The 13,167-nt window shown below is 43.7% G+C and overlaps 1 protein-coding gene across 12 annotated transcripts in view; it reads left to right on the plus strand.

Annotated features, from left to right (window-relative positions):
- The window catches only part of LOC100674055 (signal-regulatory protein beta-1-like), a 108,990-nt gene that overhangs the window by 21,571 nt on the left and 74,252 nt on the right, over positions 1–13,167 (plus strand). The window contains exons 3-5 of one of the 12 annotated variants that reach the window (XM_064275892.1): positions 10,955–11,150; positions 11,981–12,029; positions 12,734–12,921. The exons of 8 other annotated variants lie outside the window; for them this stretch is intronic. In XM_064275892.1, the coding sequence (XP_064131962.1) occupies positions 10,955–11,150; positions 11,981–12,029; positions 12,734–12,880 (392 nt within the window). In that variant the 3' untranslated portion in view covers positions 12,881–12,921. 3 more of the 12 variants (XM_064275893.1, XM_023550099.2, XM_064275894.1) reach the window with 3 other exon arrangements.

Genomic DNA, 13,167 nt, shown 5'->3' on the forward strand with positions numbered 1-13,167 from the left:
CTTTTTTTGTGATATTAATTTTGCTGAAGATCATTCAAAAATGGCTGCAGCAGTATATTGACAGAGAACTGCCAGAAATTCAGGCCGGTTTCAGAAGAGGATGTGGAACCAGGGATATCATTGCTGATGTCCGATGGATCCTGGCTGAAAGCAGAGAACACCAGAAGGATGTTCACCTGTGTTTTATTGACTCTGCAAAGGCATTCGACTGTGTGGATCATAACAAATTACGGATAATGTTGCAAAGAATGGGAATTCCAGAACACTTAACTGTGCTCATGAGGAACCTTTACATAGATCAAGAGGCAGTTGTTCAGACAGAACAAGGGGATACTGATTGGCTTAAAGTCAGGAAAGGTGTGCGTCAGGGCTGTATTCTTTCACCATACCTATTCAATCTGTGTGCTGAGCAAATAATCCGAGAAGCTAGGCTATATGAAGAAGAACGGGGCATCAGGATTGGAGGAAGATTCGTTAACAACCGGCGTTATGCAGATGACACAACCTTCCTTGCTGAAAGTGAAAAGGACTTGAAGCACTTACTAATGAAGATCAAAGACCACAGCCTTCTGTATGGATTACACCTCAACATAAAGAAAACAAAAATCCTCACAACTGGACCAATGAGCAACATCATGATAAACGGAGAAAAGACTGAAGTTGTCAAGGATTTCATTTTACTTGGATCCACAATCAACAGCCATGGAAGCAGCAGTCAAGAAATCAAAAGACGCATTGCATTGGGTAAATCTGCTGCAAAAGACCTCTTCAAAGTGTTGAAGAGCAAAGATGTCACCTTGAAGACTAAGGTGTGCCTCACCGAAGCCATGATATTTTCAATTGCATCATATGCGTGTGAAAGCTGGTCAATGAATAAGGAAGACCAATGAAGAGTTGACCCCTTTGAATTGTGGTGCTGGCGAGGAATATTGAATATACCATGTACTGCTAAAAGAACAAACTAATCTGTCTTAGAAGAAGTACAATCAGAATGCTCCTTAGAAGCAAGGATGGCGAGACTGCGTCTTACATACTTTGGACATGTTGTCAGGAAGGATGAGTCCGTGGAGAAGGACATCATGCTTGGCAAAGTACAGGGTCAGCGGAAAAGAGAAAGACCCTCATCGAGGTGGATTGGCACAATCCACAATCCACAGTGGCTGCAACAATAAGCTCAAGCATAACAACGATTGTAAGGATGGTGCAGGACCAGGCACTGTTTCGTTCTGTTGTGCATAGGCTTGCTATGAGTCGGAACTGACTTGAGAGTATCTAACAACAACAGTTTCAAGGTTGTGCGACCTTGGACAACTTTGCTCCCTTTACTGAGCCTCACTTACCTCACCTGTAGACTGTGGATAATCACGCCCACCTTTCTGAATATTTTGAGAAATATAATGAGCCTAGTGCAAGAATTAAAAAAAAAAAAATTCTCTGCCATCAACTTGATTCCAACTCATGGCAACCCTATAGTACAGAGTTGAACTGCCCCATAGTTTTCCAAGGCTATAAATCTTTATGGAAGCAGACCACCACATCTTTCCCCCTAAGAGTGGCTGGCGGATTCAAACTGCTGAACTTTTGGTTAGCAGCCAACTGCTTAACCTCTGCACCACCCTACAGCTTCAATAAATGATGGCTGTTGACTTCTCAAAGCTTGCAATATTGAGCAAGTCTCGTTTTTCCCCGAATCCTCAGTTTCCCATCTGTGAAATGGGGATACGCCTGTCCACCACTCGAGGGTCCTGTGAGGACTGAAGAGGATGTATACAGGCCCCTAAATTGCAGTTATTATTGACAGTCAGGAGTGCAGTGGTTACAAGAGTGCAGGCTGGAGCCTGACCACTTGGGTTCAAATCCGAGCTTTGCCACTTCCTGGCTGTGACCTCAGACAAGTTACCACACTGGGCCTTCATGTCCTCATCTGCCAAGACTAATTCCTACCTCCTAGAGAGCCTGCAGAGCCCTGGTGGTGCAGTGGTTAAGAGCTTGGCTGCTGACCAAAAGATTGGCACTTTGAATTCACCAGCTGCTCCTTGGCAACCTTATGGGGCAGTTCTACTCTGTCCTACAGGGTCGACTGTGAGTTAGAATCGACTCGAGGGCAAAGGTTTTCTTTTTAGAGTGGCCACAAGAATGAGAGTTAATACAGGTGTTAAAGTGCTTAGAACAGTGCCCAGCATGCAGGAAAATTTCAATAAACCTCAGCTATAAATGTTCTGGCAAAACTGTATGACCTTGGACAGGTCACATTTCCTCTCTAGGGCTCAAGTATAAATGGAGTTTTTTTGTTTATTTTTATTTTTTTAATTTCTATTGTGCTTTACGTGAAAGTTTACAAATCACGTCAGTCTCTCATACAAAAATTTATATACACCTTGCAATATTCTCCTAATTGCTCTCCCCCTAATGAGACAGCCTGCTCCTTCCCTCCACTCTCTCTTTTCATGTCCATTCCGTCAGCTTCTAACCCCCTCTTCTCTCTCATCTCCCCTCGAGATAGGAGATGCCAACATAGTCTCAAGTGTCTACTTGATCCAGGAAGGTCATTCTTCACCAGAATCTCTTTCTATCCCATTGTCCAGTTCAATCCCTGTCTGAAGAGTTGGCTTTGGGAATGGTTCCTCTCTTGGGCTAACAGAAGGTCTGGGAGCCATGAACACTGGGGTCCTTCTAGTCTCATTCAGACCATTAAGTCTGGTCTTTTTACAAGAATTTGGGGTCTGCATCCCACTGCTCTCCTGTTCCCTCAGGGGTTCTCTGTTGTATTCTCTGTCAGGGCTGTCATCAGTTATAGCCAGGCACCATCTAGTTCTTCTGGTCTCAGATTGATGTAGTCTCTGGTTTATGTGGCCCTTTCTGTCTCTTGGGCTCGTAATTACCTTGTGTCCTTGGTGTTCTTCATTCTCCTTTGGTCCAGGTGGGTTGAGACCAATTGATGCATCTTAGATGGCCGCTTGCTAGCATTTAAGACCCCAGATGCTGCTCTCCAAAGTGGGATGCAGAATGTTTTCTTAATAGATTTTATTATGCCAATTGACTTAGATGTCCCCTGAAACCATGGTCCCCAAACCCCCGCCCCTGCTACGCTGACCTTTGAAGCATTCAGTATATTCAGGAAACTTCTTTGCTTTTGGTTTAGTCCAGTTGTGCTGACCTCTCCTGTATTGTATGTTGTCTTTCCCTTCACCTAAAATAGTTATCTACTAATTAGTAAATACCCCTCTCCCTCCTTTTCTCCCTCCCCTTTCTCATAACCATCAAAGAATATTTTCTTCTCTGTTTAAACTATTTCTCAAGTTCTTATAATAATGGTCTTATACAATATTTGTCCTTTTGCAACTCACTAATTTCACTCAGCATAATGCCTTCCAGATTTCTCCATGTTATGGAATGTTTCACAGATTGATCACTGTTCTTTATTGATGCATAGTATTCCCTTGTGTGAATATACCATAATTTATTCATCCATTCATCCATTGGATGAACCTTGGTTGCTTCCATCTTTTTGCTACTGTAAACAGTGCTGCAATGAACATAGGTGTGCATATATCTGTTCGTGTAAAGGCTCTTATTTCTCTAGGATATATTCCAAGTAATGGGATTGCTGGAACCTATAGTAGTTCTATTTCTAGCTTTTTAAGGAAGTGCCAAATCGATTTCCAAAGTGGTTGTACCATTTTCCATTCCCACCAGCACTGTATAAGTGTTCCAGTCTCTCCACAACCTCTCCAACATTATTTTGTGTTTTTTTTTTTTTTTTTTTTGGATTAATGCTAGCCTTGTTGGAGTGAGATGGAAACTCGTTGTAGTTTTGATTTGCATTTCTCTAATGGCTAATCCCCCACGTGTCTGTCAGTTTGTCGTATTGTGGGGGCTTGTGTGTTGCTGTGATGCTGGAAGCTATGCCACCGACATTCAGATACCAGCAGGGTCACCCATGGAGGACAGGTTTCAGCTGAGCTTCCAGACTAAGACAGACTAGGAAGAAGGACCCAGCAGTCTACTTCCGAAAAGCATTAGCCAGCGAAAACCTTATGAATAGCAGCAGAACATTGTCTGATATAGTGCTGGAAGATGAGCCTCCCAGGTTGGAAGGCACTCAAAAGATGACTGGGGAAGAGCTGCCTCCTCCAAGTAGAGTAGACCTTAATGACATGGATGGAGTAAAGCTTTCAAGGCCTTCATCTGCTGATGTGGTACGACTCAAAATTAGAAGAAACGGCTCCAAACATCCATTTAATTGGAACCTGGAATGTACAAAGTATGAATCTATGAAAACTGGAAATCATCAAAAATGAAAATGGAACACATAAACATCGATATCCTAGGCATTAGTGAGCTGAAATGGACTGGTATTGGCCATTTTGAATCAGATGATCATATAGTCTACAATGCTGGGAATGACAACTCGAAGAGGAATGGTGTTGCATTCATCATCTAAAAGAACGTTTCAAGATCTATCCTGAAGTACAATGCTGTCAGTGATAGGAAAATATCCATACGCCTACAAGGAAGACCAGTTAACACGAATATTATTCAAATTTACGCACCAACCACTAGGGCCAAAGATGAAGAAATAGAAGATTTTATCAGCTGCTGCAGTCTGAAATTGATCGAACATGCAATCAAGATGCACTGATAATTACTAGCAATTGGAATGCCAAAGTTGGAAACAAAGAAGAACGATCCGTAGTTGGAAAATATTGCCTTGGTGATAGAAACAATGCTGGAGATCAAATGATAGAATTCTGCAAGACCAACAACTTCCTCATTACAAATACCTTCTTTCACCAACATAAACGGCGACTATACACATGGACCTCGCCAGGTGGAACACACAGAAATCGAATTGACTACATCTGTGGAAAGAGGGGAAACCTTGGTGGCGTAGTGATTAAGTGCTATGGCTCTTAGCTAAGAGGTTGGCAGTTCAAGTCTGCCAGGCGCTCCTTGGAAACTCTATGGGGCAGTTCTACTCTGTCTTATAGCGTCGCTGTGAGTCAGAATCAACTTGACGGCACTGGGCTTGGTTTTGGTTTTGGTGGAAAGAGACAATGGAAAAGCTGAATATCATCAGTCAGAACAAGGCCAGGGGCTGACTGTGGAACAGACCATCAATTGCTCATATGAAAGTTCAAGCTGAAATTGAAGAAAATCAGAGCAAGTCCACAAGAGCCAAAATAGGACCGTGAGTATATCCCACCTGAATTTAGAGACCATCTCAAGAATAAATTTGATGCATTGAACACTAGTGACCGAAAATCAGACGAGTTGTGGAATGACATTAAGGACATCATCCATGAAGAAAGCAAGTGGTCACCAAAAAGACAGGAAAGAAAGAAAAGACCAAGGTGGTTGTCAGAGGAGACTCTGAAACTTGCTCTTGAGCATCAAGCAGCTAAAGCAAAAGGAAGAATTCAAGAAGTAAAAGAACTGAATAGAAGATTTCAAAGGGTCTCTCAAGAAGACAAAATAAAGTATTATAATGACATGTGCAAAGAGCTGGAAATGGAGAACCAAAAGGGAAGAACACGCTCGGCGTTTCTCAAGCTGAAAGAACTGAAGAAAAAATTCAAGCCTCAAGTTACAATAGTGAAGGATTCCATGGGGAAAATATTAAATGACTCAGGAAGCATCAAAAGAAGATGGAAGGAATACACAGAGTCATTATACCAAAAAGAATTAGTCGATATTCAACCATTTCAAGAGGTGGCATATGATCAGGAACTGATGGTACAGAAGGAAGAAGTCCAAGCTGCTCTGAAGGCATTGGCGAAAAACAAGGCTCCAGGAGTTGATGGAATATCAATTGAGATGTTTCAACAAACAGGTGCAGGGCTGGAGATGCTCACTCGTCTATGCCAAGAAATATGGAAGACAGCTTCCTGGCCAACTGATTCGAAGAGATCCATATTTATGCCTATTCCCAAGAAAGGTGATCCAACCGAATGTGGAAATTGTATAACAATATCATTAATATCACGCACAAGCAAAATTTTGCTGAAGATCATTCAAAAACGGCTGCAGCAGTATATCAACAAGGAACTGCCAGAATTTAGGCCGGTTTCAGAAGAGGACGTGGAACCAGGGATATCATTGCTGATGTGAGATGGATCCTGGCTGAAAGCATAGAATACCAGAAGGATGTTTACCTGTGTTTTATTGACTATGCAAAGGCATTTGACTGTGTGGATCATAACAAACTATGGATAACACTGAAGAATGGGAATTCCAGAGGACTTAATTGTGCTCATGAGGAACCTTTACATAGATCAAGAGGCAGTTGTTCAGACAGAACAAGGGGATACTGATTGGTTTAAAGTCAGGAAAGGTGTGCGTCAGGGTTGTATTCTTTCACCATACCTATTTACTCTGTATGCTAAACAAATAATACGAGAAACTGGACTATATGAAGAAGAACAGGGCATCAAGATTGGAGGAAGACTCATTAACAACCTGTGTTATCCAGATGACACAACCTTGCTTGCTGAAAGTGAAGAGGACTTGAAGCACTTATTAATGAAGATCAAAGACCACAGACCTCAGTATGGATTACACCTCAACATAAAGGAAACAAAAATCCTCACAACTGGACCAATGAGCAACATCATGATAAATGGAGAAAAGACTGAAGTTGTCAAGGATTTCATTTTACTTGGATCCACAATCAACAGCCATGGAAGCAGCAGTCAAGAAATCAAGACACATTGCATTGGGCAAATCTGCTGCACAAGACCTCTTCAAAGTATTGGAGAGCAAAGATTTCATCCTGAAGACTAAGGTGAGCCTGACCCAAGCCATGGTATTTTCAATCACATCATACGCATGTGAAAGCTGGACAATGGATAAGGAAGACTGAAGAATAGTTGATGCCTTTGAATTGTAGTGTTGGTGAAGAATATTGAATATACCATGGACTAAGAATGAATAAATCTATCTTAGAAGAAGTACAGCCAGAATTCTCCTTAGAAGCAAGGATGGCGAGACTGCGTCTTACGTACTTTGGACATGTTGTCAGGAGGGATAAGTCCCTGGAGAAGGACATCATGCTTGGCAGAGTACAGGGTCAGAGGAAAAGAGGAAGACCCTCAACAAGGTGGATTGACACAGTGGCTTCAACATTGAGCTCAAGCGTAACAACGATTGTAAGGATGGCGCAGGACCTGGCAGTGTTTCGTTCTGTTGTGCATAGGGTCGCTATGAGTCAGAACCATGTCAAGGGCACCTAATAGCAACAATGGCTAATGATCGTTAGCATTTCCTCATGTATCTGTTAGCTACCTAAATGTCTTCTTTAGGGAAGTGCCTATTCATATCTTTTGCCCATTTTTTAATTGGGTTATTTGTCTTTTTGTAGTTGAGTTGTTGCAATATCATGTAGATTTTAGAAATCAGGTGCTGATCGGAAATGTCAGAGTTAAAGTAAATGGGATTTGATGGTGAAGGCTCACTAGCTTAATAGTTTCAATATTGGCTGCTCATTATATCACCTGGGGAACTTTTAAAAAATCCCCGAGACTCGGGGCCCCTCTAGAAATTCTGATATAATTGGTCTGGCATGGGTCTGGCATCTGTATTTTTAAATAACTGTAAGCGATTCTAATACACAGCCAGGGCTGAGAGCCCCTGAGTTACGTGTTTTCTGGGGTCTCAGAAGAAAAGTTGTATTTTTTCCCTGACCAGGGATGTCTCCCACTGAACTAAGGCTTCGGAACAGTTTTCGGGGTGTGGGTGCTTCAGAATAGCACGTGTCAGTGACAGCTCTTTGGGGGCCTGAGAAAACAGGCCCTAGGTGTGTGGCATGGACACCCTACCCATGGACATGCCTCCAGGGCTGAGAAAGGGCTCTCACCCTCCCTTATCAATGAAAAGGGGAAGTCCAGGCAAAGCCGGGTTCAGATTCAGCTCATTGAGGGTATACCTTCTAATATTTAAACATGTCTGTGTTTGAACAGGTGGGGGAATTTCAACAAATCCTCGCTGTTTGGCCACAGAACCCTCCCTCCCCCAGCACACCACATTGTCACTAACCAAGTCTGCTCCCTCCCCCTCTCAGAATGCTTCCAGGTTCCTTAAGGAGCTAATCTGGAGGGAAACACCTGTGATCTTGTTTGTGTTTTGCAAACCCATCAGCCAAACTTGCTTCCTGAGGGGATTATTTAAAAAAGGGAGAATTATAATTTGCTGGTTTCTACTGCATTTTCATTTGTTTTTTTTTCCCCCCTCCTGTGGCAGCTGCAGGGAGCAGGATTTGGGAGTCTTTTTGGTGTTTTTCTGTGCTTTTGTTTTGCTTTTTTACCGCCTGAAGAGTACACAGGTAGTTTAAGAACTCGTAATGAGCAGATCTTACGATCTCAGTAATAGCTGTTATTTATCGAGCGCCTACTACACGTCAGACTCTGCACTGTACATACGCCATCCCTAATCTTACTAGGTTGGTGTTTTCATCCACTTTTTGCAGAAACAGACACTGAGGGTTAGAAAGATAAAGCACAGAGATGCTAACGTTAGTCAGCCCTTGTGGGGCAAGCTCCACAATTACCCACTGTGTATCCTTGGCTAGCACATGCTTCTCTGAGCCCCAACCAATAAATGGGGGTCACTGCCACCTAGTGCACAGAGCTGGAGGGAGGATGAAAGGGCTGAGGGGCTGGAGGGATCAGCCCAGCATCAGGACCCGGGAGCTCACAGTAAATGGTCACTGGTCACACCATGTTGTGTTTTTAGGGATATCCAGACACCTGGTGTTCTCGTGACTTGATTATTCAAGTGACACCCTCCTTTCTATGCCTCAAAATGTTCTATGGGTATTAGGAGGCAAGTCATATATTTACAAATGCAAATATTTGTACTACTTGCTGGTGCAGAAATTTGGGCAATAATTAACAATTTTGGAGACCCCAGAGACACTCCGTTAGGACCCACACACAGGTAGGGACTGACCTGGTTCTTCTGATTCTTTGATTCCTAGAAGTTTCCAGGCACCAGAAGTGCTTTTGGGCTTAGTATTCCTGCACATGCGCATGCGTGTGTGCACGTGTGTGTGTGTGTGTCTTTTGCAAGTAATGGTTAAGAAATTACCATCTTTGGGCTTTCTCAGCACTCAGTGGTCTCCATTTTCCACCCAAAGCTGACCCAAAAGAAGACCCCAGGTTCAGAGAAACATTCCCCTGCTCCCTCCTTTCAATTTCCGGGCTTACACAGGTTAGGCCCTGCTGAAGTATTGGTGGAAAGAATAAAAAGTATGAAATAATAAATACCTGAAGGAGAGGGAGCTTCAGAGGTAAATAGAGCATGTGTTAAAGATAGGTTTGCATTTATTTCTGTGGTTTGTTCACAGCAGAAATGCTGGCATTGCCTCATTTGAACCTCACCAGCCCTGGGAGGAGTATGCTGATGGTCCCACTTTACAGATGGGGAATCTGGGACATTTGGTGGCCACACCGCCAGTGGGCTGGTTAGCCTGGATTCTCTTTTTATGCCTGTCCCACTCTGCCACTTCTTCCCCTGCATTTACTTCTATAAACGCTTTCTCTGAAGTGGGAATGCTTCTGGATGAGGCCGGCTAGGAATAGTTAATACAGAATGAAACGTGTGAGAAAATTTTTTCCAGTGCAACATTGGTGGGGAAATCACCCAGTGCAGGGAAAAGAGGGTGAGCTTTGGATTCAGGCCTAGAATTCCATGATGGCCCTGCCACTCACTGCCTGCCCTCAGTCAGGTCCCTTCACCTCTCTGAAACTTTGTTTCCTACTCTATGAGGTGAGGACAGTGACCCCTCCCTCCCAGCACTATTAGCAGGATTAGAAAATAATAAGCATGAAGATCTGAACAGTGTCACACACTTACCATTCATGATAATGATGCAGTGATGGTTATTGATCATAAATGCTCCTTTTTGTAGCCAAGCCCTCTCCCCCCTTGGTATGGGACCCTTAGCAAGGGCCACACTGGGCAGACAGTGAGATTCACCTGCGAGTCCCATGGCTTCTCTCCCAGAGATGTCACCCTGAAGTTGTTAAAAAGTGGGAATGAGCTCCCAGCCCTCCAGATTAAGGCAGTCCCACACGCCAACAGTGTCTTCTGCAAGGTTTCAGCAGGACCCAGGTGATGATGACCCGAGAGGATGTCCACCATCAGGTCATCTTTGAGGAGGCCCATGGTGCCTTGCAGGGCTTTCTTCGTGGGACAACCAAGTTGTCTGAGACCATCTGAGGTAGATGACACACATACCCAGCCCAGACCCTCACCCAGCCCCAAGTCTGCTGCTCCCCTAGGTTTGCTCCAGGGCTTGAACCTCCTGGAATCAAATTCCTAATAGTCCTTCCCAATTACCATAAACCTACAATGTCTTAGTCACACTGCTCAACAATTTCCCCTACTATTTTAATGGCAGCTTCTGGACGAAGACCTTCCATGTGGCAAACACACTGTTAGTTATTTTCATTTATTTTACCAATAGCAATGGCAGTTATTGAGCACTGACTATATACTAAGCCCCTACGTGCTTGGTGATTTTATTTATTTTGGTACAGTTATTACGTTCTGACTGCATGCAAGGCATTGTGCTTGTTGATTTCACTCTTTACTACCCTAATAGGAGTTATCAGTCCTTGAGCACCTACTGTGTGCCAGGCACTGTGCCTAGTGATTTCATTCATTATGCAAAGAGGATGTATATTGCTTGGGTACCTCCTGCATGTCTAGTATTGTCGTCAGTGATTCCCTTGCCATGATTGTGGGAGCTAACCACTATTGAGTCCCCTTCTGTGATCTGTCTGTTCCAAGAGGTGAGAGCTTCTACACTGTGCTATTTCAGTTCCTCCCACCTTGGAGGTTACCCAACTCCCCATTCAAGGGAACCAGGTGAACATCACCTGCCAGGTGAAGAGTTTCTACCCCAAGAGCCTAGAGCTGACCTGGTTGGAGAATGAAAACATATCCCAAACAGATTCATCCTGGATCCCCACCGAGGACAAGGATGGGACCTATAACCTGAAGAGCTGGATCCTGGTGAACTCATCTGCCCACAGGGAGGATGTGGTGCCCACCTGCCAGATGGTGCATGATGGGCAGCCAGCAGTCACAAAAAAACAGACCCGAAGTTCACTGCCCCCGGAAGGACCAGGGCACAGAGTCAACCTCTGGTGAGGCCTCAATTCTACCCCACCTGGCTCATTTTTAAAGTGTATCTCAATTTTGTCTTTATTGTTTTAATGTTAGTATAGTCACTCATGTTATTGCTGTTAGAAGCCATTAAGTCTATTTTGACTCATAGCAACCACATGTGACAGAGTGGAATTGCCCCCCAGTGTTTTCTAGGCTGTAATCTTTACTGGAGCAGATCAATGGTTCTTCTCCTGCAGAACCTCTCAGTGGGTTCGCACCAGCGACCTTTTGGTTAACAGCCAAAGCTTAACTTATGCTCCACCAGGGCTCTTTCATTTATACTTATCATAGAGTAATCTAACCCAAAACCAAACCCTTTGAGTCAATTCTGATTCACAGTGACCCTACAGGAAAGAGTAGAACTGCTCCATAGTGTTTCCAAGGGTGTGAATCTTTACAGAAGCAAATTGCCACACCGTTCTCCCATGGAGCAGCCAGTGGGTTGGAACCTCTGACCCTTCTGTTAGCAGCTGAGCGCTTAACCACTGCACCACCAGGGCTCCTTTCAGAGTAATCTAGACACTTGTAAATATAAATCGGATGTATAAAGCGAGCTTCCTTCCCCAAAATCTCACACCACAAGGTGATCCACCACTGTAAGAGTTTGGTATATATCTTTGTAGATATTTTTACATAAATATATATTAAAGAAGGAAAGACAAAGAGAAGGAGGGAAGGAGAGGATCATTCTGTTCATAGCGTCCTGCCCCTTGCTTTCCTCACCGAACAATCGCAACTGTCCCAGGTCCATGTGAGCCCACAGCCCTCCTCCTTGCTCTTTCTAACCTCTGTCTTTTCTCCCTCACAGCTTTGCAAGCCTATCTCAGGTCTCATTCAGACAGTGCACTGGACAGGAGGTGCGTTTAGGATGTTTGCAGCTTATACAGTTAATGCTACAAAGAGCGCCCTTGTACATATGGCTCTTATGTGTGACTATTCCTGTGGGAAGAATTCCAAAAGGGGCATTTCTGGCCAAAGTGTCCACCTATTTAAGACTGATGATAACACTGCCCCTTTGTCCCCTGAAAGGGTTGTATCAATTCAATCCCTTGGGAGAGTAAGAGGCCATCAGTGTATCCTTTTCTCACTCCATCCAACCTGTTATCAATGTGTTTCTTTTCTTTGAAATGGCTGCATCTAGCAGTGATTCAGTGCCCTGTGGAAAATTCATATTTAAATAGAAGAATATATTCATGAGCACTACTAAGAAAAGAATGAAAAATAACAGTGTGGAGGGGTTGCTTACTGTGATGGCTAATGGTATGTGTCAACTTGATTAGGTTATGATTCTCAGTGGTTTGGCAGACATTGTTATGACTGCTTTTCCATAATGTAATATAAAGTAATCACCTCCATGGTATGATCTGATGTGATCAGCCAATCTGTTGTAAGAGGAATTTCCTTGGAGGTGTGGATTGCATCCAATATATGTGCATTCCGGCAAAGCTCACTAGCTCGCTTTCTCTGGATCCAACATCTGTCTTGTCATCATCCAACTTTCAGTCCTTGGGACTTGAGCCAACAGCCTGCCATCTAACTTGCAAATTTTGGGATTCTCCAGCTCCCGCAGCCCCATGAGCCAGCAGCCTGCTGTCTGACATGCTCATGTTGCCGTCCTCAGGCTCTGCAACCACGTGAGTCAGGAGAAGCCTCAAGCCTGATGCCTGACCCATGGATTTTGGACTTTTCAGCCTCCACAGCTGCATGAGCCATTTCTTTGAATTAAATCTCTCTATGTATATTCATATATATCTGTTTCAGTGGTTTTGTTCCTCTGAAGAACCCAGCCTAGACATTTGGTTCTGAGAGTTGGTCTAGAGAACAAAATTGTAAGGATGAGTCTTCTAAATTGGTTCTCAAGTCTGGCTAGTTTTAAAGGCATTGATGACTTTTCTTCTGGTAGTAAGGAGGGCACTGCTAATCCATGGTACGAAGTGGCAATAGAATACACAAAATATCACCATCAACAGATTAAATATTTGTGAGAGGCAAAGC

The sequence above is a fragment of the Loxodonta africana genome, chromosome 24 (genome assembly GCF_030014295.1).
Source record: "Loxodonta africana isolate mLoxAfr1 chromosome 24, mLoxAfr1.hap2, whole genome shotgun sequence".
In the NCBI taxonomy this organism is placed as follows: Eukaryota; Metazoa; Chordata; class Mammalia; order Proboscidea; family Elephantidae; genus Loxodonta; species Loxodonta africana.